Source organism: Acomys russatus, chromosome 29 (genome assembly GCF_903995435.1).
Source record: "Acomys russatus chromosome 29, mAcoRus1.1, whole genome shotgun sequence".
Lineage (NCBI taxonomy): Eukaryota > Metazoa > Chordata > Mammalia > Rodentia > Muridae > Acomys > Acomys russatus.
Window position 1 is genome coordinate 28291714 of NC_067165.1, and position 27339 is coordinate 28319052.

Sequence of the window (27339 nt, forward strand, 5' to 3'; positions counted from 1 at the left end):
CTGCCTCTGCCTCCCGAGTGCTGGGATTAAAGGCGTGTGCCACCACAGCTCTGGCTTGCCCTTGAATTCTTGACAACCCCCCCCCCCCCGCCTCTACTTCCGAGTGCTGGGAATAAGGTATAATCCACTATGCCCTGAGCAAACAGGCTTTTAGGAAACAAGATCTATCTTTTTCCATAGACCAAAGGCAAGGGGTGCAAATGGGGCGAAAGCTAGCAGTCAGACACATTGGTTACAACACAAAATTTTATTTTCGGTGCACACAGCCTCACTGGCCTGGCTCTTCTCTTTCTGGTTCTTGGACCCACTGATGCCTCATCCAGCTCTGGCCGGAGGAGAGGTCAGGGATATTCGTCTCTAGGCCAAGGGCCTGGCTAACCCCTTCTGTGCTCATTCTTGCTATGGGACTTGTGCTCTTGTCCAGAATCCTTCCTTCATCCTGACCCCTCTGGACCTCAGGCTCACAGGCACAAGCCTTACAGATGCTGCCACCATCCCAAGCCTCATGGCTTCTGCCGCCCGGGGGGTCACGGGAGAGCGATGGCCTCCAGTCCCAGATGCCGGAAGATGCAGCAGCTGGCCTGTGTGTGCCGTCCCCTCGGCTCCCGTTCCGCCTTCTCAGTGGCTGAACTTGTGTTTGCTAACCATATTTGTGGTAGACTCATAAACCTGCAAAACAGGAGGTCTTTTTGTACTTCTGCTTACCTTCACGTGACAAACTGCTCCTTCTTCCACTGCCTCCTGCGGCAACAGCTGCTCCATCTGGGTAACTCTAGCATGCCTAAAACCCACTCTACCACTCTAAACTGGGGAGCTCAGGCATCTCCAAGACCCCATTCCACTCCAGTCCCCCAAGATAGGAGGCACAGACACACACACACACCAGTGGAGTCCATTAAGTAGGGAAGGGAGCACGCACCTTTTCCTTGCTGACCAGCGCATTGATCAAGTCTTGCTGGGTAGCCACCTCGCGCATGTCTGTGGTGGACTCGGTCAGGAAGGACATGCTTTTGGAGGGGTGCCTGCTCATCACCACCTTTTCCTGCTCCTGGTTGAAACGAATGGAGCGCACTTCCTCCACGATCCTGGGGTCGAAGAGACATCGTGTTTGTTGGCAAAGCTCTTTTACCTCCTCCTCCTCCTCCTCCCTCCCTCCCTCCCTACTTAAGTGTGTGGGGGGGAGGGGGGTCGGGGAAGCTCCCTGGAGACAAGAACAGCCCGGCCCGAAGGTCAGGATGCCAGCTCTTGACTTTGGATGCTTGAACCTAAGCACATTTCTGAGAAGATGGGCTTGAGGCTAGGTCTCGCTCTGACTCCCCGGCCTTCTGTCCCTGTCTGACCATTCCCCCCCACCCCACCCCCCAACCTACGTGTTGAGCTCCTGGCGGATCTCTTTGTACTCCATCAAGTTCTCCTGGATTGCCTCAAGCACCAAGCAGAAATTATCACAGGTCTTTTCCGTGAGGTTACACAGGGGACCCCCAGCCAGTGGTTCTTGAGGGACACCGGAAGTCTCTTTGCGAGCCTCTGCACAGTGCACTAGTGGCAGGCCGTCAGACCAGTCATCTTCCTCTGTTCCTGTCTGGGGACAGTGCATGGAGATGGACAGGCAGCTCAGAGTCATGTGGCTTCAGGGAAGAAGACTCTTAGGACATGCCCCCTTTAACCTTTTTTTTTTTTTTTTTTTTTGGTTTTTCCAGACAGGGTTTCTCTGCGTAGCCTTGGCCATCCTGGACTCACTTTGTAGACCAGGCTGGCCTCGAACTCACAGCGATCCGCCTGCCTCTGCCTCCCGAGTGCTGGGATTAAAGGTGTGCGCCACCATGCCCAGCTGCCCCCTTTAACCTTATTTAGTATTAGAATCGTTTGTTTTATCTGTGCATGCTAGGGATGGAACCCAGGGCCTCCAGCAAGCTAGGCAAGCAGTCTAATACTGGGCCCAGTATGCAACTCTAGCCAACCTTAGCTTGCTGTGGCAACTCAACATCGAGCTTACAAGCCCGTCTCTGGTACGTCTTTGGAAATTCTCACCCCAGCAAACCTCTAAAGCCCTACATACTCTGACATGACGGAGGTCCTGGTTCTCTAAATTTTCCAAAGTACTCTACTTCCACCTTCCTCATCATTGAGGTTTGTTTTTTGCTTTGTTTTGTTTTTTGTTTGGTTGGTTGGTTTGGTTTCTCTGTGTAGCCCTGGATTTCCTGGAACTCACTCTGTAGACCAGGCTGGCCTCAAAACACAGAGATCCTCCTGCCTCTGCTTCTGAGTGCTGGGATTAAAATGTGTGAGCCACCGGGGGCTGGAGAGATGGCTCAGTGGTTAAGAGACATGCCTTCTCTTCCAGAGGTCCTGAGTTCAATTCCTCACAACCATCTGTAATGTGATCTGATGCCCTCTTCTGCAGATAAAGTACTCATATACAATAAATAAATAAAATTTAAATGTGTGTAACACCCCCCACCACCATCCCCACCACTACCACCCCCCCCACCACCACTACCTCCACCTCCACCACCACCTCCACCCCCTACCTCCCACCACCACCACCCACCACCACCTCCACCCCCCCACCAGAACCACTCCTACCACCACCACCACCCACCTCCACCACCACCACCTACCTCTACCACCCACCACCGCCACCACCCACCACCACCACCCACCACCACCCACCTCCACCACCACCACCTACCTCTACCACCCACCACCGCCACCACCCACCACCACCCACCACCACCCACCTCCACCACCCACCAACACCACCTCCACCACCACCACCACCACCCACCTCTACCCACCTCCACCACCACCACCTTCACCCACCACCACCACCCTGGGGGTTTTTCCCCTGTTTTTTCAAGACAGGGTTTTACTGTAGCCCTGGCTAGAACTCATTCTGTAGACCATGCTGACTTTGAACTAAGATAGCTGCCTGCCTCTGCAGGCTTACACCACCACGCCTGGCAAGTATTTCTTTTTTTTTATTTTATGTGCATGAATGTTTTGCCTGCAAATATGAGAGTAAGGGCACCCACTGTGTACATGTGTGCATGCAGTGCCTGCGGGGACCAGAAGGTGGCTATGGATCTCCAGGAACTGGAGTTACAAACAGTTAAGAGCAGCCTGTGCAGGTGCTGGGACCTGTACCCAGGTCCTGTGCAAGAACAGTAAGCGCTCCTAACCACTGAGCCAGCTCTCCAGGAGGAATTTCTAACGTTCTTACTTACGAGCAGCCATCAGATCCTGTATGAGACCTGGCAAGTGGTGACTAATAGCAATTCCCATCACGGAGAACAATGTGAGAACGCAATTGGGTAAAAGCCCTGATGCCTCCCAATTGCTCAGTCTTGAACGATCATGGTCCATGCGGCCCCTCAGGAGCCTCAGTCGCTGAGCAGACACTACAGATGTGGAGGTCTTACCTCCAGGGTTTGGGCTTGGCTTTCTCTATGCGCTTGAGTGTGCAACACACACATATACACTCAGGTCATTCATGCACACACACTCCTCCCTCCTGCCCCCCCCTTCTGTGTACCTCACTAAACGTTATCTGACGATGTTGCCCCTCATCACCCGTCTTCATCATTTGTTCCAGGTTTGTGGTCACCACGACAACGAACAAGTTGAGGCCGATGAAGGCGCCGAGGGTGATGAAGACAGCGAAGTAGATGGCCCCTCCGACTTCCATCGCGTACTCTCGGTTCTCCATCCTGGGAATGGCAGTTAGGGCCTCTATCATTTCTCTGGCCCTTTAAGCCTCAGTTTTGTTTTGTTTTTTGAGACAGGGTTTCTCTGTGTAGCCTTGGCTGTCCTGGACTCCCTTTGTAGACCAGGCTGGCCTTGACTCACAGCGATCCACCTGCCTCTGCCTCCCGAGTGTGCTGGGATCACAGGCTTGCGCCCAGCTCAGTTTCCTCTTTAAAATGAGAGAATTATATTCGCTGCCCTTGCTGGTCGCAGCAGCTGCTCTTTACTGAGACCTGCTGTGCTGCCAGACATCGGGGACTACCTCTCAAGCAAGCCCTACAGAGAGAGAGAGAGATGTGTGTGTGTGTGTGTCAGCACCTTCAAGTGCAAGTCACTGCTGTCCTTCCATGCACTGTAAATAGAGGCACCCTATGTCGCGCTGCATGCCAGAAGACTTCTACAGAGTCTCTAGGCTGATCCTCGTGGCACTCTATGAGGCAGTCAATACTACATTGTGGTCTCTAATTATGAATGAATAAGTAGTAAATCCCAATATTCAGGAAGTAGAGGTGGGAGATCAGGAGTTCAAAGCTAGCCTGGGCTAGCTGAGTTCCTGTCTCGACAAAACAAAACTGGGAGTTGAGTTGGTTGAGTGTTTGCCTAGTATGCATGAGGCCCCAGCACAGCATAAAGCAGGAGTGGAGTCATGTGACTGGAGTCCTAGCATTAGGAAGTTGGAGGAGAAGGAAAGGCAGGCCTTCAAGGCCATCCTGGGCTGTACTAGACTCCACTTAAGCACAAAACTGACAAAACAAATCCCTCCAGCTTTTAAAAGTGGAGAGAGATGGCTCAGCGGTTAAGGGCACTGGCTGCTCTTCCAGAGGTCCTGAGTTCAATTCCCGGCACCCATATGGTGGCTCACAACTCTTAAAAGCTAGAAGTTGAAGCTATAGCTCAGTAGTAGAAGGCTTACCTGGCATGGTTAAGGTCCAAAACCACAAGATAGATAGATCCAGAACTACATAAATCAATAAGCGGTCTTGGTGGCCCACATCTGTAATCTCAGCACTTAGGAGACCGAGACAGGGAGATTGCTTCAAGTTTGAGGCCAACAGTGGAACAGTTTGTCTAATGTCACAGGCCCAATCAGGAGGAAGGACTCAAAAGCCTGAGCAGTTTCACTGTGCCATCCGTGTAGACTAGGCTGGCCACTGCCTCTGCCTCCCTGGTGCTAGGATTAAAAGCAGCTGCTACCAGGAGACATGCTCTGGCCTTTAATGCCCCGCCTTTTGTTGTTGTTGGTTTGGTGATAGTTTTTGTTTTTGTTTTTGAGACAAGGTCTTACCATGTAACTGGTTTAGACCAGACTGGCCAAGTTCTTACAGAGATCCTCCTGCCTCTGCCTCCTAAGTGCTGGGACTAAAGGGGTGTGTCATTGTTGCCAGCTTTTCTTTTTGTTTTATTTTTAGAGTGGTTCTCATGTTAGTCCAGGCTGGCCTCAGACTGTGCAGTGTAGGTGAATGCCACCAATCTTGCTTTGTTCAGTTCTGGGGATGGAACCTAGGCTAGGCAAACTACTGACTAAGCTTTGTCCCCAATCTGGCCCTCCTTGCCACACACACACAAACACACACACTCTCTCCTCTCTCTCTCTCTCTCTCTCTCTCTCTCTCTCTCTCTCTCTCTCTCTCTCTCATTCTCTCTGAAACAGGTTCTTGTTAATTATAGTCAATTAACTTGAGTTCCAGATTCTCCTGTCTCTGCTTCCTGAGTCCTGGGATTTCCATTCCCCATGTCTGGGTGGATTGTGGCTGCAGAAAGCCTACTCGGCTTGAGTGCCACAGGCAAGAAGCGAAGAATACAACACCACAAGAATCATCTCAGGAGCAGGTCTGAGCATGAGTAGCTTGAAACCCAAACTTCCCAGAAGTCTGGGCGGTTTGTTGTGCTCTGTGAATGTGCGCTGCTTCTATGGGAACAAGGTTCAAGTATCACCAAGGGGAGGGTTTCTTGGGTAGTCACTTCCGGCAAGACCAGCGTCATGGACGTCTCAGGAGCTGCCCCCCCCCATCTCCCTCACTTGCAGGAGCTCCAGCGCTTGCTCCTAGGCCAGGAGGGAACAGAACCCGAGAGTCCCACCTGTACTCACTGGAAGTCACTGTAGATATCCACCCAGCCGTCCTGGGTGATGCAGATGAAGAGTGTGTACAGGGCAACCCCCATGTTCTGGAAATGCTTGGGCACGAACGCACCGAAGAGCGTGACCCCAAACACAGAGAATACCTGTCGGAGACACCAAAAACCGACCCTCATCTCACCCAGCAGCCTTGGAGCTTGACAAGTCATGCAAAAGAATGAAAATACATCATGCTGCCAAGGACTGGAAAGGAGTCAGACCCAAGCCCCATGCTTGTCTGGGCACCCTGGGCACCTGTCCCCTCCCCACTACCCTACAGGCTCTAGTCAGGGAAGGAGACGGGCTGGGACCTGGGAAACACTGACCAGCATAAAGAAGAGGATGAGGGCCATGACGTTGGCCAAGTCCGGCACCGACTGCAGGATGACCCTGATGATCTTGGCCAGGGGCTCCACTGCCATGCACACATGTACCAGCCGAAGTGCCCTGTGGTAGAGCCTCTCAGGGGTGCTCCTTAAGCCTTCCCAGACCCCTTCCTCCCTTGTTGCCTCCCCCTCCCCTGCCCCCCGCAACTTCCCAAAGAGGTAGAGCTGGGTTGGGACTTCCCTTCTCACTCCTGGGATCCAGACAGGTAAACCTTGTACCTTTCAGAGCTCCCAACTCACCTGAGAGTGTAGGTGATGGCAACTAAATCAAGTTGTTTTATGAAGAACCCCATAAACAAGACAAAGACAATTGCGAAGTTGAGTATGTTCCAGCCATCCTGAATGGGGGAGCAGCACATAAGAGTCTATTAAACCCAGCCCATGAGAGCAGCCCATCTGCCTCCCACACCCCCAAAGATGGGAGACTCAATGTCCCTCTCTAAGAACAAAGCTAGCCAGCTGCCCTCTCCTGTCACTCTATCGCTGTTCCAACATACCACAAAACACACCGCATCACAGTCCTCCACTTATGTCAACAGCCAGTCCCAGGTATGAATTGACCTATGGTTAGGTGACTTTGAAAACTCCTGGATGCTCTTGCCTTAGTGTGATGTGTGAAATATGCTATAATTAATAAAATTAAAGTAGCTAGGCATGGTGGTACATGCCTGTAATGGAAACATACTGGAGGCAGAAGGAATTAGAACTTTGTGAGTTTGAGGCTAGCCTCATCTATGGAGGGAGTTCCAGGCTAATCAGAGGTACATAGTGAGACCATGTCTTGATAGATAGATAAATAGATAGATAGATCGAGAGGTTGAAAGCAACTAATGTGACCAACAATGAGAGACTGGTAGAATAAGTGATTGTACACCCACCATGCAGGACTAAAGAAAGATTTCCAGGACACCATAAGTACCAACAACTAAGTACAAAGGGTTGTTTGTGGTAGGCTACTGAAAGGGAGCACTAAAAATACATGTCTGTTTGCCCAGGATTATACAGACAACTGCTGAGAGGATAGTCGGGAGCTATAAGAGGATTACCTAAAGAGGTGAGTGATGGCAGGAGGGTGAGTGAGTGGAGCGGACCCAGGATTCTACGTGCTTTCAATAGAGTTTTGGTCAATGTGTCTGAAGTTAAATGTTGGGGGGAAAAAAAACCCTCTTGGATAAAGACAAAAAGAAAACAAGGAGTCACTCGGTGGATGAGTAAGTTAGCCTAGTGTGGAGGCTTGACTGAGAATGGCCCCATAGGCTAATATATTTGAATGCTTGGTCACCTTGGGGCGGACTAGGGGGTGTGGCCTTCTTGGAGTAGGTGTGGTCTTGTTGGAGGAAGTGTGTCACTGGAAGTGGACTTTCAGGCTTTAAGAGCCCATGGCAGGCTCCAGTGGGTGTGCTTGCCTGCCCTCCCCCCCCCACACACACACACGTACACACACCATGCCTGCCTACTTCCTGCCATGAGATCATGATCATGGATCACCTCTCTGGTATTGTAAGCAAGCTCCCAATAAATTCTTCTTTTTTTTTTTTTTTTTTTTTGGTTTTTCGAGACACGGTTTCTCTATGTAGCCTTGGCTGTCCTAGACGCGCGTTTCTAAGAGCCTTAGTCATGGTGTCTCTTCACAGCAATAGAACCACCGACTAAGACATCAGGTAAGTGTGAGAACCTTGGTTTCGTTCTCAGCACCAAGAGTCAAGACAAAAGCCCAGCCGAATCCACCCAGTATTAAATTCCTGCTGTATGCCAGATCTTGACTCCATGTTCTGAGGAGGCTGGCTTACATGCTCCTGAGCTCACAGACCCTTTTGAAGGAGGTGGGTAGAGAACTCACTTTATTTTTTATTTTTAATTTAATTAATTAATTAACTAATTTTGCTTTTTCGAGACAGGGTTTTTCTGTGTGTAGCATTGACTGTCCTGGACTCACTTTGTAGACCAGGCTGGCCTCGAACTCAAGCGATCCGCCTACTTCTGCCTCCCGAGTGCTGGGATTAAAGATATGTGCCATCATGCCCGGCTTTTATTTTACTTATTTATTTATTTATTTATTTATTTATTTATTTATTTATGAGAACTCACTTTAACTCCACCAGAGAGAAGAAACTAGGAGGGAGACCCAGAGCAGCACAGGCCTAGCCTGTGAGAAACTCCTGAGGAATCAAGACAGGATTTTGTTTGTTTATTTGTTTGTTTTGTTTTTTGAGACAGGGTTTCTCTGCGTAGCCTTGGCTGTCTTGGATTCGTTTTGTAGACCAGGCTGGCCTTGAACTCACAGTGGTCCACCTGCCTCTGCCTCCCAAGTGCTGGGATTAAAGGCGTGCGCCCCCCAGCCCCAGCCCCACCCCCTCCCCAGCTGACTACTGGGATTCTGAGTGTGCATTAACGTGAAGTCTTACTGGACTGGAGCCAATCCTCAGAGTAGTCTCAGTTAATTGGGTGGCTAAGACAGGAGGAGTTTGGGGTCTGCGTGGGCAACATAGCAAGACCCTCAAACAAACAAACACTTTGCCAGCAGCACACCTCACTGGGGTACAGGGAGCCATGCTGGGATACACCCACTCCCACTCACCTGTGTTCTGGCTGGTGAGCTTTTGTGCTACCTGAGAGAGGTTGCACAGGGACTGGGACCCAAAAAGCTTAAAATACAAATGACTGCATTACAGAAGACCTTCACTGGGTCCCGACCCAGAACCATGTACATGAAGGTAGATCTCTCAGTTCCTCAACTGCATTTCGCAGATAGAGAAATCAGGCTTTGTGTGAGTAGAGAGAGCTGGGGAGACGGGAACAGGGGTTGAAATGCACGGAGGGGACACTACCTGGACAACCTTGGACAACTCTTATTCCTCTGTGTGTGTGTGTGTGTGTGTGTGTGTGTGTGTGTGTGTGTTTTGTTTTTTTTTTTCCCCCGAGACAGGGTTTCTCTGTGTATCCTTGGCTGTCCTGTACTCGCTTTGTAGACCAGGCTGGCCTCGAACTCACACCGATCCGCCTGCCTCTGCCTCCCAAGTGCTGGGATTAAAAGCATGAGCCACTGTGTCAGGCTTACACTCTGTCTCTCTACAAACCCTTTATTTTGCAGGGCAAAGGCTTGATGTACTGCAGACACCGCGGAGGGACAAAGTAAGGGCAATGACAGGAATTCCCAGATCTCACCTTCCAGAAAATCCAGAAGCCATTGAGCCAGCCAAGGAGAACCTCACAGATAAGGATGGTCAGTACAATCTCATCTATAGTCGAGAACAGCTCATAGTAGGTCTACATGGAGGACAGGGGCATCAGTGAGTAGGGCTTGTGCCAGGCTGGGGAGAGGGTATCTGGGGTGAGGGTGTGATGGTACCCAGGCTACTCTTCCCCACCCAACCCTCCGACAGGGTCTAACAGCCCTGGCTGTCCTGGACTCTCGCTTTGTAGACCAGGCTAGCCTCGAACTCACAGAGCTCTGCCTGCCTCTGCTTCCCGAGTGCTGGGATTAAAGGCATGCGCCGCCACGCCCATCTCGCAAGCTACTCTTCCCCTTCAGAAGAACCTCTATGGTCTCTGTTACGGGAACTTTCTGCACATATGCCAGGCGGTGCCAAGGTTGTTCACATACTGTGTCGTGTGACTGTCAACACTGTTTTGAGAAGTCGTTTCCTGTTGTGTCACATCTTACAGGTGGGGAATGGGGCGCTCAGGCGCACACAGCTGGCTGGCCTTCACCCCTAGCCTTTAGAGCAGGCTATTTGGAAAAGGGAATTGTAGGAAGGGCTAAGCAGACTCTGGGACTGAAGGAAAAAGGCATGCTCTCCAGGAGCTGTAGGACCCCCAAATCCCAGGAAACTTCTCTGCTAGGCTGGTTCCTCCGGCTCCAGCACCCCAAGGGCTCAGGACTGAGGTGTCCTCCCTTTGTGGATCTAAGACACCTGTGTGCATGGATTGGTAGATGGATAGCTAGGGTCTGCCCAAAACCGAATTCACTCAGTCTTGCTTTCAGCTTCCTTATAGCTGTGACACGCCCACGTACACACACACAAACAACTCCCAGTCCAAAGAGTTAACCCCGGCAAACCGGTCGCTTGTCTCCTTTAGTCCTCATCCCCCAAGAGCCAGCAGATTCCCTATCCCTCACGGGGCGCCTCTTGCTGTCCCACCTACAGGCTTCTAGGGTCTAACCTTCATAGTCACAAATGCCTTAGTAGGCTTCGGGGCTTTATTTGATGTTCTTGTTTTACTATATTGCTTGAGACAATCTCATGTAGCCCAGGCTGGCCTCACACGACGTAGCCAAGGGTGACCTTGAATTTCTAATGTACTGACTGAACTGTGTCCTCAGCCCCAGTTCCAGCAGTTTTTGACTGAGACCCATAGTAAAAGCTGTTTTTCACATTTTGCAAAATGATCCCCCAGGGACTGGTAAGATGGCTCAGTGGGTAGGGTAGAGGTGCTTGCCCTCATGCCTGACAACTTAGTTGCATCCTACAGTAGAAGGAGAGAGCCGACTCCAGCAAGATGTCCTACGAACTCCATATTCTTGCCATGGTGTACACACACACACACACACACACACACACACACACACACACACACACACACTCACTCCCCTGTTCCTCCCTCCCTCCCTGTCTCCCCAGTTCCATTTCACTATCAGAATGCTAGCATCTTCGGTCTGAGTTAATTTTATAACCCAGCAATAGCTTGGGCATGGACCACCTCTGTACAGGTGAATTCCTGCCTCCATGATAGCTGGCTCTGGGGGAGGCCAGAGGTGCTAGCCCTGGGGAGTACGGCTAGTCTTTATCAGGCCTACTCACTACTATGCTGGTCCTATTGAGTGGCCCCTGATTGTCACTCTCCTGAGCTCCCTACTTGGTCACTCAGTCGCCTTTCCACCTTCTCCACCACTCCCGCCCTCTTCCTGGGAACCTGCCTTGGCCCTCTCCCGCCTTCACTCACACTCTGAATACTCAGCTCCACTCAGCCTTGAGCCCCCTAGGCACTGGGAAGCTCTCAAATGTCCATCTCCAGCCCAGGGTACCCGCAGTCTTTTAAATCTGCCAACTCCTCTTGAGCTAGCCGCATATGGATACTTTTCATAGCCTCTCGAATGCCTTGAACTGACCTCTGCATCCTTCTCCAAACCCCCTTTCTCCTGTGTCCCCATGTTCCAACACCCAGCACTAGCCCCGCAGCACTGTTGCTCATGCCACAAGTGCAACTTCCTGCAGTTCTTTTGTCTATATGCATAAAACGATATATGGTAACATAAGGTGGCACATGGCAAAAGCTCAGTAACATTAACTGGCAGTGTAAGCCAGGAGAGAAGCCCAGGGGGTTGGGGACGCAGGCTTGTGGTATAATGGCAACCGAGCATGTGCCATTGTCCTGGTCCAGGTCAGTCTTTCCCTGGACATCTTTGACCCATCTTGGTCCATCTTCTCTTTCTTAGGCCTCTTCATTGCATGGTCCACACTGTGGCAACCGGTGTCTTTTTTGGTTTTTCGAGACAGGGTTTCTCTGTGTAGCCCTGGCTGTCCTAGACTCGCTTTGTAGACCAGACTAGCCTCGAACTCACAGTGATCCACCTGCCTCTGCCTCCTGAGTCTTTTATAAGACTCTTTTTTTCTTTTCTTGACATTTATTTATTTGTATGTATATTAATGCTCTATCTGCATGTACACCTGCAGGCCAGAAGAGGGCATCAGATCTCATTATAGATGGTTGCGAGCCACCATGTGGTTGCTGGGAATTGAACTCAGGACCTCTAGAAGAGCAGCCACTGCTCTTAACCTCTGAGCCATCTCTCCAGCCCCCACCTCTCTCCCTTCCTAGGATGGGGATTAAAAAGTTTGCTGCACCAGGCCCGGGTAGGGACCAGACTTTTGAAGAACAACCAATTCAACCTTCAACCGTCACACACAGACAAGGAGCCAAGGACCTGAGAAGGAAGCACTGGGTCCCCAGGTTACAGCCAGTGGGGGTAGAGATCAGGCCAGCATCCCACCTGACCGAGATAAGGGTTGGTGCGCATAGCGATGGTAATGTTGTTGGTCACCAGCAGGAAGGCCAGCAGCAGCTGGAAGGCCGGGTGTTGAAGCAACTGCTTGATAAACATACGGGTGATGAACTCCTCCACGTCCCAGGCATCCTGGGAAGGGATGGAGAACTTCCTTCAGGCAAGTGCCACCACAGGTGGCCTCCACCCGGACTATTGACTCCCCAACCCCCTTCCCTGAGAATGGGAAAACCCCTGGGAGTCTGCCCTGGAGGTGGCCACGGGGGATGCTGTTGTCTGAGTTCACGAAATGCTGATGTCTGTACAGAAGTCACAACTTAAGAGAGGGTCACCGCTGGGGACCTTTGGGTGGTTTTGGGTTCTCTGCTGAGGGGTTCCTTGTGAGGAGTTACCCTCAATGGGCATTCGCTCCTAGGGAAGGTGCTTAGGGAGGACATTTAAAGGGTAGAGAGCTGCAGAAGAGACCTTTGAGGTGGAGGTCGTCTTGGACCTCAGCCCTGCTAGTCTCTCTCCTCTCCTTACCTTCTTGTCTGTGATGTCCTTGCGGTTGATGAGCACTTGCTCCTCGTGCCGGCCAATCAGCTCATAGTTTTTCTGCAGAGGAGACAAGCACAACTTCAGTGTAGCCACTGGCCTCCCCCCACTCCACCACCACCCACCCACCCCCCGCCTGCCCGCCGCCCGACCAAGGATGGCAGCTCACTGGCCACGCCCGGCAGGGCCTCCCTACCATAATGTTCAGATGTCTGGCATGGGCGGGTTCTGTCTTCTGATCCCACGATTTTGGGTTCTCAGACATGTTTGCTCTGTCCCCTTCTCTTCAAAGAAGCTTGGCTGCAAGCAGCCTTTCTCCCCCTTGTGATGAGATCACAAAGGCAGCTGTGACCCACAACCCTCTGCGTTCCACCCCCACCTAGACATTCCGAATAGATAAACCCACAAAGAGGTGGGGTGGGGGGACTCAGCTAATGGCTTCAGGATGGGTCAGAGGATGGAGGCTGGCGGGACTATGTCTGGCCTCTCATGCCATCATCTGAATACAGTGCACAGAGGTCCCCTTTCTTTTTCAAAAAATGTTTATTATGTATATAGTATTCTGCCTGCATGTTTGCCTGCACTCCAGAAGAAAGCACCAGATCACATTATAGATGGTTGTGAGCCACCATGTGGTTGCTGGGAATTGAATTCAGGACCTTTGGAAGAACAGCCAGTGCTCTTAACCTCTGAGCCATCTCTCCAGCCCCCCTCCCCCATTCCCTTTCTAGATCTAGGTAGTACAGGAGGGACTGAGTGAAGAGGAAGATGAGAGATGTGCCCCAGACACCCCTTGCCTCCAGCTACCTGTCCCATAGTTGCCCACCTGGCCTTTCCAAAAAGATGTTTCCCTATCCACTAAGAGGATGTTGCTCCCTGGGGCTAGGATAGGGGAACAGGTCTGACCTCCAAGAACTAAGGAGATGAGCAAGAGGAGGGAGGCCTGACTACAGAGCCTGGTACCCTGGCACAGGGGCTTTGAGCACACAGGGATCTTGACAGCCACCCTGTGACAAAGCATTCACTCTAGTCTGACATTTTTTCACCCTTGTATGTGGTGGGGGGTGGGGGACGGGGGTGGGAGGATACAGATTCCCACTTTTTTAAAAATTATTTTTTATTTTATGTGCATTGTATGTCTGTGGGTGTCAGATTTTGGAGTTACAGACAGTTGTGAGCTGCTATGTGGGTGCTGGGAATTAAACCCAGGTCCTCCGGAAGAACAATCAGCCCTCCCAACCACTAAGCCATCTCTCCAGCCCCCCTAGATTCCCAATTGTAAAGCAAAGACACATGGGTTCATTTTAGAGAAATCAACTTTATTTGGAGAGAAAGCATCTCTCATGTAAAATAAATCCCAGACCTGTTCTGAGATACCTTTATGAAGGGTCCAGGGAGGCAGGTATGTCCCAGACCTGAGGATGGGTTGGGGATTTCTGCCTCACAGAGAAGAGGGGCCTTTCCTTCCACTCCTGGGGACGCATGAGGGGAAACTGGAAGTGCAGAATGGGGGGCTCAGTTTGTGGGTACAGCCAAAGACTAGCACTCCTTCCAGCCTCACGAAAACCCCTTGGACATTTGTCTTAACATGTCAAAGGCTGGCCGGGCGTGGTGGCGCACGCCTTTAATCCCAGCACTCGGGAGGCAGAGGCAGGCGGATCGCTGTGAGTTCAAGACCAGCCTGGTCTACAAAGTGAGTCCAGGACAGTCAAGGCTACACAGAGAAACCCTGTCTCGAAACCCCCCCCCCCCAAAAAAAAAAACAAAAACATGTCAAAGGCTGAAAGTGAGGTAGTTCTCAGCCAGAGTCAGAGGTCAGGAGCCAGGCACTAGCCAGGGTCAGAGGTCAGAGGTCAGGAGGTTGGAGGCTGTTCTCTGGGGTCAAGGGAAAAAAGCTGGGAGGTCTCCTCGGGCTCAGAGGGCAGGGGCTGTGGCGACTGGCCTCTGGAGTCAGAGGTTGGGGTTGAGCTATTCTGGGCCCACATCCCTCCCCAGGTCCTCAGGCCCTCTGAGTATAGCTCCAGGTTCCGCTCTTTCCACTGGCGGAACTTTGCTCCCGTGAGCTCAGGGTCACCCAGCACTTCTTCCAGGGCCTGCAGTTCCTGCAGCTTTGCCTGAGGTGAAGAGTAAAAGGGCAAAGAGCCATGGTCACCCAAGAAGGGACAGAACCCAGAACTAACTTTAAATCCTGTACCCACTACCAGGATTCCCTGGTCCAAGAGTCCCTGGTCCACAGAACCTTCTAGAACTTGGCTCAGAACACAGTTGAGCCTAAAGTAGAATATGAAGCCCAGAAAGAGCCTTCAGCCTACAGTCTCACAGCTGGGAAGAGCCTTGTCCTTGCCTATGCCCATGCCCATGCCCAGGGCTCCCAGTTCACCTTGAGTGTACTCTGTAGAGCCCGGACACGGTGTACTCGCTCGTTGAGATGAGGGTCACGGTTGCGCCGCATGAAAGAGCTCCGCCATTGTTCATGGGTCAGGGGCTGTGGCTGGCCCAGGAGGGACACTCCGCCCTGCCTCAGTCCCCGTACCATTCCTTCCAGCGCTCTGTCACTGCTGTCTGTGGGAGCAGGACGAGGGAAGAGAGAACACATGTGAGAATGTTATCCCCGAAGCCTAGGTCCCTCCCCCACCCCCTCCGCCCCCCTCCCCGCAGGCCAGCACCTGCTGAAGATCCAAAGGAGGTCCTTGGACTCGGCAAGGGTGACGCTGTGGGTGATGTGTCACTCCACGCTTGAGCTGGGCTGGGCTGTGAGGAGGCGGAAAGGGAGGAGGATTAGCTCCAGCTCCCACGTCCTGCTCTCCAGCTCCCAACCTCTCTACTCACTGAAGCTGAGCGGGACCCAGCCTCCTCGTCAGGGTCTTCGGCTTCTGTCTCGCTGTAGCAATCTAGTGTGGGGAGTTGGAGAACAACGACAGAGTGGGTTAGGGGAGACTCCAGAGCAGGCCCGGGGCGGGGGGGCGGGGGCGGGTGTGTTGAGTTCCAGCAGCCGGCCTGGCCAAGGAAAGACAGGAAGTCCACGGTGCCTGGCCTCCTCCTACTGTCATAGACTCACCTTCCCGTCTGGCGGAGGGGGCCCGGCCTGGAGTCTGGTACTTGGAAATGCAGGTAATGAGATGACGTACCCACCTGTTGGGGAGCACACGGGTCATGGGGTTTCCATTCGCTGCGGCCCCCCCTTATGTCTGAGCTTTTCACCCTGCACCTACATCTTTGTTTGGTTTTCGAGACACGGTTTCTCTGTGTAGCCTTGGCTGTCCTTGACTTGCTTTGTAGACCAGGCTGGCCTCGAACTCACAGGGATCCACCTGCCTCTGCCTCCTGAGTGCTGGGATTAAAGGTGTGTGCCACCACGCCCGGCACACCTATATCTTCTATCATTTTTATTTTTTTTCCCCCTGAACTTTTTGTATGATCATGGAGCCTGAGTGTAAGGGAGTGACCTGCACTAAGCTACACCCTTCACTCTCTCACCTATTTTCTTGAGACAGTGTCTTACTATATTGCTCTGGTCGGCCTGAAACTCGGCATGAAGCGCAGACTGGCCTCATACTTACACTCTTCTTGCCTCAGCCTCCTCAGAGGTGAAATTAGAGAGGTGAACCACTATGTTCCAGATCCACAGCTTTGACCCTCAGAGAGCAGCTGAGGCAGGGATGCTTCGCTGCCCATTTTGCGGATGACAACACTGAGGCTTTCCAAGCAGGGGAGTGGGGGAGGGGGGAAGGCCAGTCGCCGGAGCACAGCACTTAAGCTCTTGGTGGCTGGGGACTGCGTGGGACTAAGGATGAGGACGTGGCACTCACATGCTCAGATCAGACAGGGTCTCAGCAGCGAAAACGAACGGCTTGTACACGTCATGGGTCAGCTGGAACACACTGTTGAGGAACAGGAAGCAGTCACAGCCTCCTCTGGGCATGTCCGTCCAGAACCCAAGGAGAAGCTGCTGTATGTCCATCCCGCCCTGTCCCTCTTCCCCTTTTCTCCCTAGCCCGCCCCGTTCCAAGACTTAACTATTTCTTTTTCTGGTCATGTCCACTCTCCAGACTGTAGTTGGAGATGTTGATAAGCCCTTCAGCTTTTTCATCCTGGGGGGAATCACAGCACAAGGGTCAGCACAGGGCCACACCTAGCTCCCTAGTTACCCCTCAGGGCTTCTGGACCTCAGGGCAGAAGATGCGACTAAGGGGCACCTCAGCACAGCAAAAGGAGAGCAAAGGCAGCCAGAAAAACAGCCAGAAGGGAGGAGCCTGCTCAGGCGTACCCTCAAGCTTCTTTCTCGAAAAGCCTCCTCCCTTCCTGGTTTTCTCTGTATGTTTCATCTGACAAACATCCAAATGGCTTTCCAAAGAAGCTTCTAGACTCCTTGGACTAGATCAGACTCCCACACATCGACTGGGGGTTCCTTCATCCTGGCACATGGCCCATTGTTCCTAAGGATGCATTCTGCCCTTTCTTTCCTCCCCGGGCCTCTAAGTTACAGAGGGGCAGGGACTATCTAACTCTTCCCTGTGCTCCCAGGGCTCTAGTTCAGAATTGGGGCCAGTAGCACCTGAATGCCTCGTGCATGAATGAATGAATGAATGAGTGGCCCATCACTAGGATGCATAGGTGACGATGGAGAGAAAGGAGAGGTAGGGAGAATAAAAGTGACTTTTACTACACTTAAAATGTTTTGTAGCCGGGCATGGTGGCACACACCTTTAATCCCAGCACTCAAGAGGCAGAGGCAGGTGGATTGCTGAGAGTTCGAGGCCAGCCTGGTGTACAAAGTGAGTCCAGGACAGCCAAGGCTACACAAAGAGACCCTGTCTCAGAAAAAAAAAAAAAAGCTTTGCATTTATTTATTTATTTAGTGTGTGTGTGTGCACACTTGCGTGCACAGGCCTACCCGTGTATGCCAGCCACAAGGCACATGGAGGTAAAGGACTTATTAGACCCGGCTCGGTGACAGGCACCTTTACCCACGAAGTCATCTATCTCACTGGCTTTTTTTTTATTTTGAGACAGGAGTCTCACGATACAGTTTGGGCTGGCCTAAAACTTGCTACATAGCCCAGTCAATGCATGCCTGTGTGCCACATGCATGCCCAGTGCCCACAGAAGTCAGAAGAGGGCATCTGATCCCCCGGAACCGAAGTGACACTCATCAGCTACCATGTGGGTGCTGGGAACCAAACATCAGTCCTCTGCCAGAGTTACAAGGGCTCTTTACCTGCTGAGCCATCTTTCCAGTCCCCCTAGAACCTCCCTTTACACATATAGAAAACTCATTTCTCTACCAATGCTGCCCTTACTTTACAAATGAGAATATTAAATATATATGTAAAAAAAAATTTTTAAATGTTTAATTAATAAAAAGAAGAAACCCAAATGAGAATTTTTTTTTAATTTTTAAATATGGAACGCTTCACGAATTTGCATGTCATCCTTGTGCAGGGGCCATTCCAATCTTCTCTGTATCGTTCCAATTTTATGCCACCAAAGCGAGCACCCAAATGAGAATATTGAGGCCTGGGAAAGTATGCCCCTCCCACTGTGTAGTACAGATAATAATGACGGTCCTCAGGTTTACTTGTTACCTATGTAAGTGTGTAAGGGGTCTCACCTGGGGTTGGCGGTACCAGTACAGGGTGTGTCCCTTGAGCACAAACCAGCAGCGGCGCCAGCGTGGGCCCATAAAGCCACCGGCTACTTTCCGCAGCAGAAGCCATCCATCACAGTCTGGCAGCCCCAGCTCTCGGCAGGACACCCGCCGGCGGCTCAGCCTCGTGGCCACACCTGCCCCAGCACAGCCAAAAGGATTGGTTAGGGACCGGCCGGTGGGCATCCTTTCCTAAGTCTACTTGCCCCCATGGGAATCCCCTGTAGACCTGAACTCATACTCTGGGGTTCACAGTGTTACACATGTCATCAGGCAGAGTGACTTTAACTGGAGAAGTTGGACATACAGTTTGGGCACAGCTGTGGGTTACACACACACACACACACACACACACACACACACACACACACAGAGAGAGAGAGAGAGAGAGAGAGAGAGGGAGAGGGAGAGAGAGAGGGAGAGAGGGATGGAGAGAGAGAATGAGAACTGACAATCGGAGGGTGTTTTCTCACAGTCTCAGAGCTAACAAGAGGCCTAGACTAGAAGCAAGGGTCCATGTTTCCAGGAAAGGCTGTTGTGTACGAAGCATGTGTGTGTGTGTGTGTGTGTGTGTTTAGGGTCCTGCCCAGCCCTGTAAAGATTTCTGAGACCCTACCTAGTCAGGGGCTCTCATACCTTTTGATTTCTTCCGACCAAGGGCGGGACTCTGAAAAGACCATGAAGAGTTTAGGGAAGGGTCTGGATCCAGCGCCCCTGCCCTCTCTTGCCAAGTGCTGGAATTTACCTGATCAGGGTGCCCTGAAGACTCCAGAGGCTCTGCTGTTTCTTCTGGAAGTGTCTCCGGGGCTCCGGGGGAAGTAGGCAGGGGCTTAGCGTCAAGGGAGGTAGAGCCTGTCAGGCATGGAGGAGAGAGAAGGTAAATCTATGAGCTCAGGCCTGGGCTTTGCACTCAGTGGCATCCCCCAGGGCATGAGCCATCTGCTGAGGCTGTGAAGCTACCTGTCCAGGTAGGGCTGGCTCTAGGGCTTCCTTCTGCAGACGGGTTAAAGGCAAAAAGACCTTCAGATGGAACCCTGTGGAAAACAAGTGGGCATGAGATGAGCCTGTGGTCCCTGTTTCGAGACACACCCCAGGGTAGAGCTTGTTACCTGGGAGACAGTGGGTTCAGAGGCAGTGACTGGCTTAACAGGTGAGGGGAGCTCAGGGGTGTCTGGGAAAACAAAACAAAAACAAAGTGATAGAGCTGACCTAGAGCTGACCACGGGAGTCTGAAGATGGGGGGGGGGTTAAGAAGATGTGGAGGGGTGGGGGCAGGTACCTGAGAAGGGGTCTCTGGCACAGGAATCTTCTTCAGCACCAGGCTGACCCTTGCTGGTTCCCTCAACAGCTCCCTCAGCACGTTCTTGTGGGGCCAGCCCACCTGGGCGACAGAGATAATGAGTGACAGGTTCCCAAGCAGCCCAGCAACTCCTCCCTCTCAGAGCTCCCTACCAGGCCTCACTTCATGGCACCTTCAGGGAGCCCCCAGAAACCCCTTTAACTGAGCTCTGTGGAAGGTCAGGCTAGCACCCAAGTGAGATCCCACCCACCAGCAGTCATCCTGAGACCTTCCTGTGGTAGCTCATGACACGCAGGGCAGCTCCCACAGCCCTGGTCTTCACGAGAGACAAAACCCTCAGGTGACTTCCCCCAAACCACAAGCCTCCTCAGTGCTCCTCCCACCTCGACTCCTCCCTGTCACTCACCACCACCTGCTCATTGATCTGAACGATCTCATCTCCTGGCAGGACCTGGGAGCCGGTGGTAGCCTGGTGTGAGGAATGGGGCCCGGAGAATGAGGCTTTCCTGGGGCCCAAGAAGGCCTCCAGGGGCCAGGCAGTGGTGCCGCTCGCCTTTAATCCCAGCACTTGGGAGGCAGAGGCAGGCAGATCGCTGTGAGTTTGAGGCCAGCCTGGTCGACAGAGCAAGTTCAAGACAGCCAAGGCTACACAGAAAACCCTGTCTCGAAACCCCCCTCCCCCAAAAAAGGCCTCCAGGGTAGACCGGGGTGGGGGTGGGGTGGGGGTGGGAGACTCTTACCTGGACACCTACTCGGGACACGAAGTGCAGGCAGTTGCTGGCGGTGTAGATTTCCAGGCTCTGTAGAGAAAGAGACTCAGTTAAGTAAAGCTTCAGCTGAGTCAGCGGGCAGGACCTCACATTGGGCACCAGGACTCTAGAGTGAGCAGAACAGCAACAGAGCCCCACGATGTCACTGTCCTAACTGCTCTGTAACTTTGGGCTTGCTGCCCAACACCAATGCAGCTAGAGGGGAAACTGTGTCACTGATTTCTGGGGTAACAGAGTCTGACACCTTTCCTGAAGGGACAGCAGGGGGTGACATGGTGTTGCGGGGGGGGGGGGGGGGGGGGGGGGCCAGGGGAATGGGGGAACAACTCTGATTTTCCCAAACTGGTCGTTTCAAGCGTAAGTGTATGCTGCCATCTTTATTATCTGCCCCCAAGAACCCTGCCAGGCTGGAATGTGCCACCTGGGCCACACTAAATAGCCCCTCTGGCTTGGGAAAGGTGTTTAGCAAGGGTGAGACCCCGCCCTAGGTAGGTCCTCTGGGCATCCATTTAAACACCTGTGCACAGAGGACATAGAAATATAAGATCCTGGGGCTCGCTGGGCAGTGGTGGCGCATGCCTACGCCTTTAATCCCAGCACTCAGGAGGCAGAGGCAGGCAGATTCCTGTGAGTTCGAGGCCAGCCTGGTCTACAAAGTGAGTCCAAGACAGCCAAGACTACACAGAGAAACCCTGTCTTGAAAAACAACAACAACAAAAGATCCTGGGGCTCCTGGGCCATGTTTCAGGGCTCAGACAAGACTGCCCTGGGGTCTGCAGGAAGAAGTGAGGGGTCAGAACACACCGAAGGGTCATCCAGCTGTACTTGCTCCAACACGGCCCTCTGGCTGAGCAGCTCCTCAGGGCTGTAGCTCAGGACGTTGCGGCAGATCCCAGCCATGTGGCTGCACTGGGGGACGGGGTGGATGGGTGGGAGATGGCAGGTTGTCTGGTTAAGTCTGATTCCATACCAGATGCCTGCCCATACCCCCAAACCCCCGAGACTCACAATCCTTAAGATGTTGCTTTCCTTCTCAGCCTCTGGGCAGTCCTGGAAGCAGAGAAACTAGAGGGCAGCCTTTAAAAGGGATGAGAGCCACCTTCTCCTGAGGACGCGGGGTGGGGGTGGGAAGGTCTCCTTGCCAGAACTATTAATGGCCTCAAGGTTTCATCTCCCAGCCTTTTCATTCCTCTGACACCTGACTCAACAATTACTACACATACCATCCTTCCCGAATGTCACCCGAGCTGCTGCCAGGGGACCCTACCCACCCACCCCATGCCTGTTCCCCCACACTGAGAGGCAGAGCTTCTTCTGTTCTTGCTCACCTCCCCACCCGTCATCCCCTCCCCCAGCTCTCACACCCAATCCCGGTCTGATTCACAGGTTATAAAAAGCTCTGGGCCCCTTGTCCTCATACCTCCTGCAAGACCTGGCCCAGCTCCCCGCACAACACGCCAATCTCTTGGCAGGAGGAGAAGTCATTCAGGTGGGAGAAGAGGTACCTGGCAGGGGAAGGACAGTTAAGATACTGGATAGGATTCCTCACCTGAGAATGGGAGACAATTCCTACTGTGGTGGGGTCTGCTCAGCGCGGGACTTATTCGTCCTGAATGTCTGACCGTGCCAGGTCCTGTTGTAGGCACCAGGAAAATGCCACTAAAGAGATGTTATTGATGATTTGACTGTTCTGAGTATTACAAGAGAGCGGTAGGAGTGGCACACAGAGAAGGCATCCCTGAGGAAGTGACATTTGAGGTAGAACATGTAGGACCTACAACTGCCACTCTAGGGGAAGCTCTGTATTCAATAGCTGGTGAGGGACCGGGGAGATTGTTGGTCAAGATACTTGCCTCTAAAGCTGATGACCTGAGTACCGGATTTCCAAGGGATGCTCTGAGCTTTGTACACACTCCTGTGTGTGACACATGCACGTGCGCACGCACGCACACACACACACACACACACACATCAAACAAGCAAACAAGAACAATGAGATAATAAACTCTAGGGGGGACTGGGCGGTGGTGGTGCCATTAATCCCAGCACTCGGGAGGCAGAGGCAGAGGCAGGTGGATTGCTGGGAGTTTGAGGCCAGCCTGGTCCTGAGTCCAGGACAGGCAAGGCTACACAGAGAAACCCTGTCTGGAAAAACAAAAACAAAGACAAAAAAAAAAAACAAACTAAAACTCTAGGGCAGGCCTGGGAAGCAAGGTGGCCTAGTGTCCCTGCAAGAGAGACTCTTTGATCTGCTCTGACATATCAGATCGAGAACCAAGTACTGTTTTTCTGTCCCAAGCCCTGAGGGAGACCAAGGACAAGAGGAGCCACTAGTTACCCATCTCTAGTACCTGTTGAGCCAGGAGAGAAGCGCATGGGCCTCCCGCACCAGCTCTACGGCAGCACTGAGGACATCAGCAGGGATCTCCACACAGTCTCCCAGGCGGCCTTGGACCAAGCCCTGGAAGGCCTGGGTCCTTTCTAGCAGCCCTTGAGTCAGGCTCTGCAGGTTCTCTGTCTGGAGCTTGGAGCCCTGCATCAGAAAGGCTCACATTACCACATTACTGCCCCCCACCTCCAGCAGCCAGCCCACATGGGCAAACCCCTAGCCTGGTGGATGCTCCTGCCAGTGCGGGCAATGATACACTCACCAGGGCCTGGAGCTGTTCCACGCCATGTAGAATGAGCTCCTGGTGGCCCAAAGGCCACACGGTCAGAGCTTCGAGGCTTTGGGGGCACAGCTGCAGTAGGTACTTTCCAGGCAGCTCCCAGTCCTCGAAGGGATAGTCCTGCAGGGCATCATCAAGGCCTGGAGCCAAAAAGGGGTCAGCATGGGGAAACAGGTAGCGTTACCATGCTGCGTGTTTATTACATCAGAGCCCTCCTTCCTGTCTCTTAATGACACCTTTGAGACCCAGGCTGGGTTCTGCCCATCTCCCAGCTGATGCTATCGAGTTAAAAACCATCTACAGCAGCGTCTCCAACCCAGTAGTAACACTAGCAATCTACCAAAGTCATGCTCAAATACCTTGAATACAGTTACCATAAAACACAACAAACAGGGGCTGGAGAGATGGCTCAGCGGTTAAGAGCACTGGCTGCTCTTCCAGAGGACCCAAATTCAATTCCCAGCACCCACATGGCAGCTCACAACTGTCTACAACTCCAACTCCAGGGGATCCGACACCCTCACACACACATATATACAGGCAAAGCACTGATGCACATAAAATAAATAAACAAATCTTTTTTTTTAAAGAAGCAAAAAAAAGAAGAAAAACAAAAAAAGAGGCTATGGAAATGCTTCTGAGGTTAAGAACCACATGAACTGCTTTTACGGCGAACCAAGCATGTTTTCCCAGCATCCACAGCGCAAGCACCTGTAATCAGAAACACCTGAGAGGGAGCTAACACTTAAGATATAGACTAGTTCTGTGCTTCAATTTCTTTTCTTTTCTTTTTTCTTTTTTCTTTTTTTTCGAGACAGGGTCTCCTCTGTGTAGCCTTGACTGTCCTGGACTCACCTTGTAGACCAGGCTGGCCTCGAACTCACAGAGATCCACCTGCCTCAGCCTCCCAAGTGCTGGGATTAAAGGTGTGCGCCACCACCTCCCGGCTTCAATTTCTTCACTTATAAAACAGGAACGGGACAGTAGAGATGTCTCAGTGGCTAAGAGCACGTAAGATCCACATGGAAGCTCACGCCACCCATGAGCACACTCAGGGTGCACATACATACACACAGACAACACATGCACACCAAGTAAATAAAAATTTAAAAATAAGTACAATGGCAACAGTAAAAGCACCATATGTGTTAGTCGATTGATGTGTGCCAAACACTTGGTAGTCAGGCAGTAGCAGCTATCACATTGTCGACAGGCTGTCTACCATGACCTTCCTCTGTGTGAGGCAATGTTTTGAGAATTTTACCCAGTCAGGTGTGGTGGTTGGAATGCAGAGACAGGGGAAATCCCTGAGTTTACAACCAGAGCTACACATAGAAAGCCTGTCTCAAAAACCAAAACCAAACCAACAAAAACTTTGGCCTTTTTTTTTCTTCCTGTTTTTTTTTTTTTTGTTTGTTTGTTTGTTTTTTGTTTTTTTGGTTTTTCGAGACAGGGTCTCTCTGTGTAGCCTTGGCTGTCCTGGACCCGCTTTGTAGACCAGGCTGGCCTCGAACTCACAGCGATCCACCTGCCTCTGCCTTCCGAGTGCTGGGATTATAGGCATGAGCCACTACGCTCGGCTTTGTTTGTTTTTGTTTTAAGATAAGGTCTCTCTGTGTAGCTTTGGTTGGTCTGGACTCACTTGTAGACCAGGCGGGTCTTGAACTCACAGTGGTCCACCTGCCTCTGCCTCCTGAGTGCCGGGATTACGGCTCCATTTGGCACATTTGATATTCACGTTTCGAGAAGGCCGGGTGGGCACAACCATCCCTGATACACAATTGGGTAAACTAATGGAGAGATGTAGTGCTCTCTTAACACTGAGGAAGAAAGACTCTCATGCCAGGCCAGACTCTGTCGCTGGGGAATGTGTGTAGCTGTTAGGTGTCCCTTGCTCCTGTGGCATTAAGAGTGCTGGGTTAAGAGCTCATGAGCCCGGGTTATTTGGACAATTTCATTCTCATGTTGCATGTGTTGGTCTGCTCTCCTCCCTCTCAGAGGGCACCGACATTTGAGCTACACATCTTGTCACACCACCAGGGTCTTATTTTGTCCATTTCATGAAAACAGAAAACAAGAGCTGTGGTCGCCGACCTGGTGAGTGGTAGTGCTGGCCTGGGCCCCAGTCTGGAAGTCTGACTGGCTCTCCTGGGGGGCTCACACTGAAAAGGCAATGTTGGTGACTAGCCTCCCCACTCCCCGCTGGGGCCACAGAATGCCCTCACTTCTCTGAGTCTGACTGTGTTTGTGTCTCTCGGGTCGGTCCGCCTGGGGCGTGATCTTCACTCGGATGGAAACCCCAGGGTGGGGCTGTGTCACCCTTTGAGAATGGCTGGGATTTCTGTTTTCTCTCTCTCTGCCAACCTCAGGCTGGGAAAATGACACCAGGGCCGGCCCTGTTCCAAGACTGAACAAATCACTTCCTGGCTCTGTGCATGTGTCTACATCTGAAAAATGGGCTTAAAAGCAGCTCATAGGGCCCTGGGGCACGGGGAAGATGCGGGAGATAAAGGGGGCGTGGGCCATGAGGGCCTCCCAGCTTTGCATATTACCGCGCCTGTCTGTCGCCACCCTGGCGGGAGCTTCAACACACAAAAGTACGGGGAAGACCCCCTTCCTGCGTCTTAGGTCCTCCGGTGTCGCCCGGCCTATCTCTGCCCGCACAGGGGACCCTGGTAGGCTCGGACAAGGGCAGACGCTCTATAAATACCTGTTGACTAATAGACTCGGCAGGTTCTTTCTCCTTTTCCCCTCCCTACTTTAAGCCCGAGTGACACCGCACTAATCCCCTCTTGCCCACCTCTGCCCCCCCCCCCCCCCCCATCACCAACCTCTCAGCCAGGCTGCCACCTTCCCGGGGGTCCAGGCCTCCACGGGCTCCATGCTGAGCTCCGCCCGCCAACGTCCAGCCCCTGCAGGAATTTCCGCTCCCAGACAGAGCCCGGAGCCCGCCGCCGGCCGGGCTGGGCCAGGGCGGGGCCACCGCATACCTGGGCCCACGTGGCTTCCCAGGTGAGGCCCTGGGCCTGCCATTGGCCCACCGCCTGTCTTCCTCCTGCCCTGCCCCTCTTGGCATCCTAGGGACTTTGGCAGCTAGGCAGTCGGACTCAAGGGCTGACGCCACGGGGTGTGACTCTGGCAGTCCGGAAACTGGCACGAGATGCGGCTCAAAACTGGCCTCACCAGGAGGATCCCCGTCTGTTTGACGTTTTCCGGGTCTAGGTAGTGAGTTCCAGGCTGTAACCAGGGCTGTGTAGGGAGACTTTGTCTCAAACAACAACAAAACTAAAGCCAACCAACCAACCAAACAAACAAAAAACTGGCCCCATATCCCAGCCTGGGACCCTGACCTCTCAGCACCTAAAAAAATAAAAATAAATAAATTTTAAAAATAGAGTTTCTGTTGGCTGATTGACACAGAAACAAAGCGCGTGACTAGCCCCAACCCAGCTTGTTAGTGGCAGTTGTCCCACAGACAGCTGCGGTAACTCGCAGTTCCAAGGTATAACAGTCCTTGCTTCCTGGGACATTTGTGAGTTATCTGAGCAAATGGCTTTAAATGTTTGGAACAGCAGCTCATGGTCACTCCTGCTTGTAATCTCAGGATTCCGTTGACTGCGGCAGGTGGATTGCTCCCAGTTCAAGGAGAACCTGGACTACAGAGTGAGCCCATTCCAAACACAAAAATGAAAACAGCAGACACTAAAACTAAGTAGAACCTCCGAGGTGGGACTCTGCCTCCTATTTTATTTTGAACCTTTTGACGCTCTGTTGAGATTTAGAGACCTTTTCTCAAAGGAAGGTTTTCATTAATTCAGCTATTACTTATTTTAGGGCACAAACAGCTTTTACTGGTTACTACAGTAAATGGAGAGCGAGCGCACCAACCATTCCCCTGGTTAGCTGCCTCCCGAAAGCACTTTTCTTCTTGCTACAATTTTTGTGATGCTTTTCATTTCGACCTCCATTTAAAAAACAAACAAAACAAAAACAAAACAAACAAACAAAAAAACAGGGACCACAATTTGCACCACAGAGCCAGCTAGAACAATGTTCTTAAAAGACGCTGAAGAGGCTGGGTGTGGTGGCTCACGCCTTTAATCCCAGCACTCTGGAGGCAGAGGCAGGTGGATCACTGTGAGTTCCAGGCCAGCCTAGTCTACAAA

The 27339-nt window shown here is 52.1% G+C and overlaps 2 protein-coding genes and 1 pseudogene across 2 annotated transcripts; all 3 read right to left on the bottom strand.

The window, feature by feature from the left end:
• Positions 1-618: 618 nt before the first annotated feature.
• Positions 619-13052, bottom strand: Catsper4 (cation channel sperm associated 4). Its single transcript, XM_051171071.1, has 11 exons — positions 12984-13052; positions 12776-12847; positions 12242-12385; positions 9415-9516; positions 6490-6587; positions 6190-6310; positions 5837-5970; positions 3536-3710; positions 1371-1582; positions 920-1085; positions 619-669 (listed from the first exon to the last, which is right to left on the bottom strand). Exons 1-11 carry the CDS (start codon positions 13050-13052, stop codon positions 619-621), a joined length of 1344 nt encoding a protein of 447 aa, XP_051027028.1.
• A 1508-nt stretch (positions 13053-14560) lies between these two features.
• On the bottom strand, positions 14561-26146 carry Cnksr1 (connector enhancer of kinase suppressor of Ras 1). The gene is given in 22 exon segments (XM_051171750.1): positions 14561-14678; positions 14680-14901; positions 15168-15349; positions 15454-15538; positions 15617-15678; positions 15846-15919; positions 16597-16668; positions 16805-16878; positions 18399-18571; positions 19071-19101; positions 19180-19286; positions 19395-19468; positions 19544-19605; positions 19714-19815; positions 20141-20203; positions 20475-20534; positions 21309-21413; positions 21513-21554; positions 21925-22009; positions 22856-23037; positions 23156-23313; positions 26005-26146. Coding segments are annotated over 22 exon segments (2112 nt in total). The 5' UTR covers positions 26057-26146; the 3' UTR covers positions 14561-14633.
• Positions 18185-18282, bottom strand: LOC127212130 (uncharacterized; annotated as a pseudogene).
• Positions 26147-27339: the final 1193 nt, after the last annotated feature.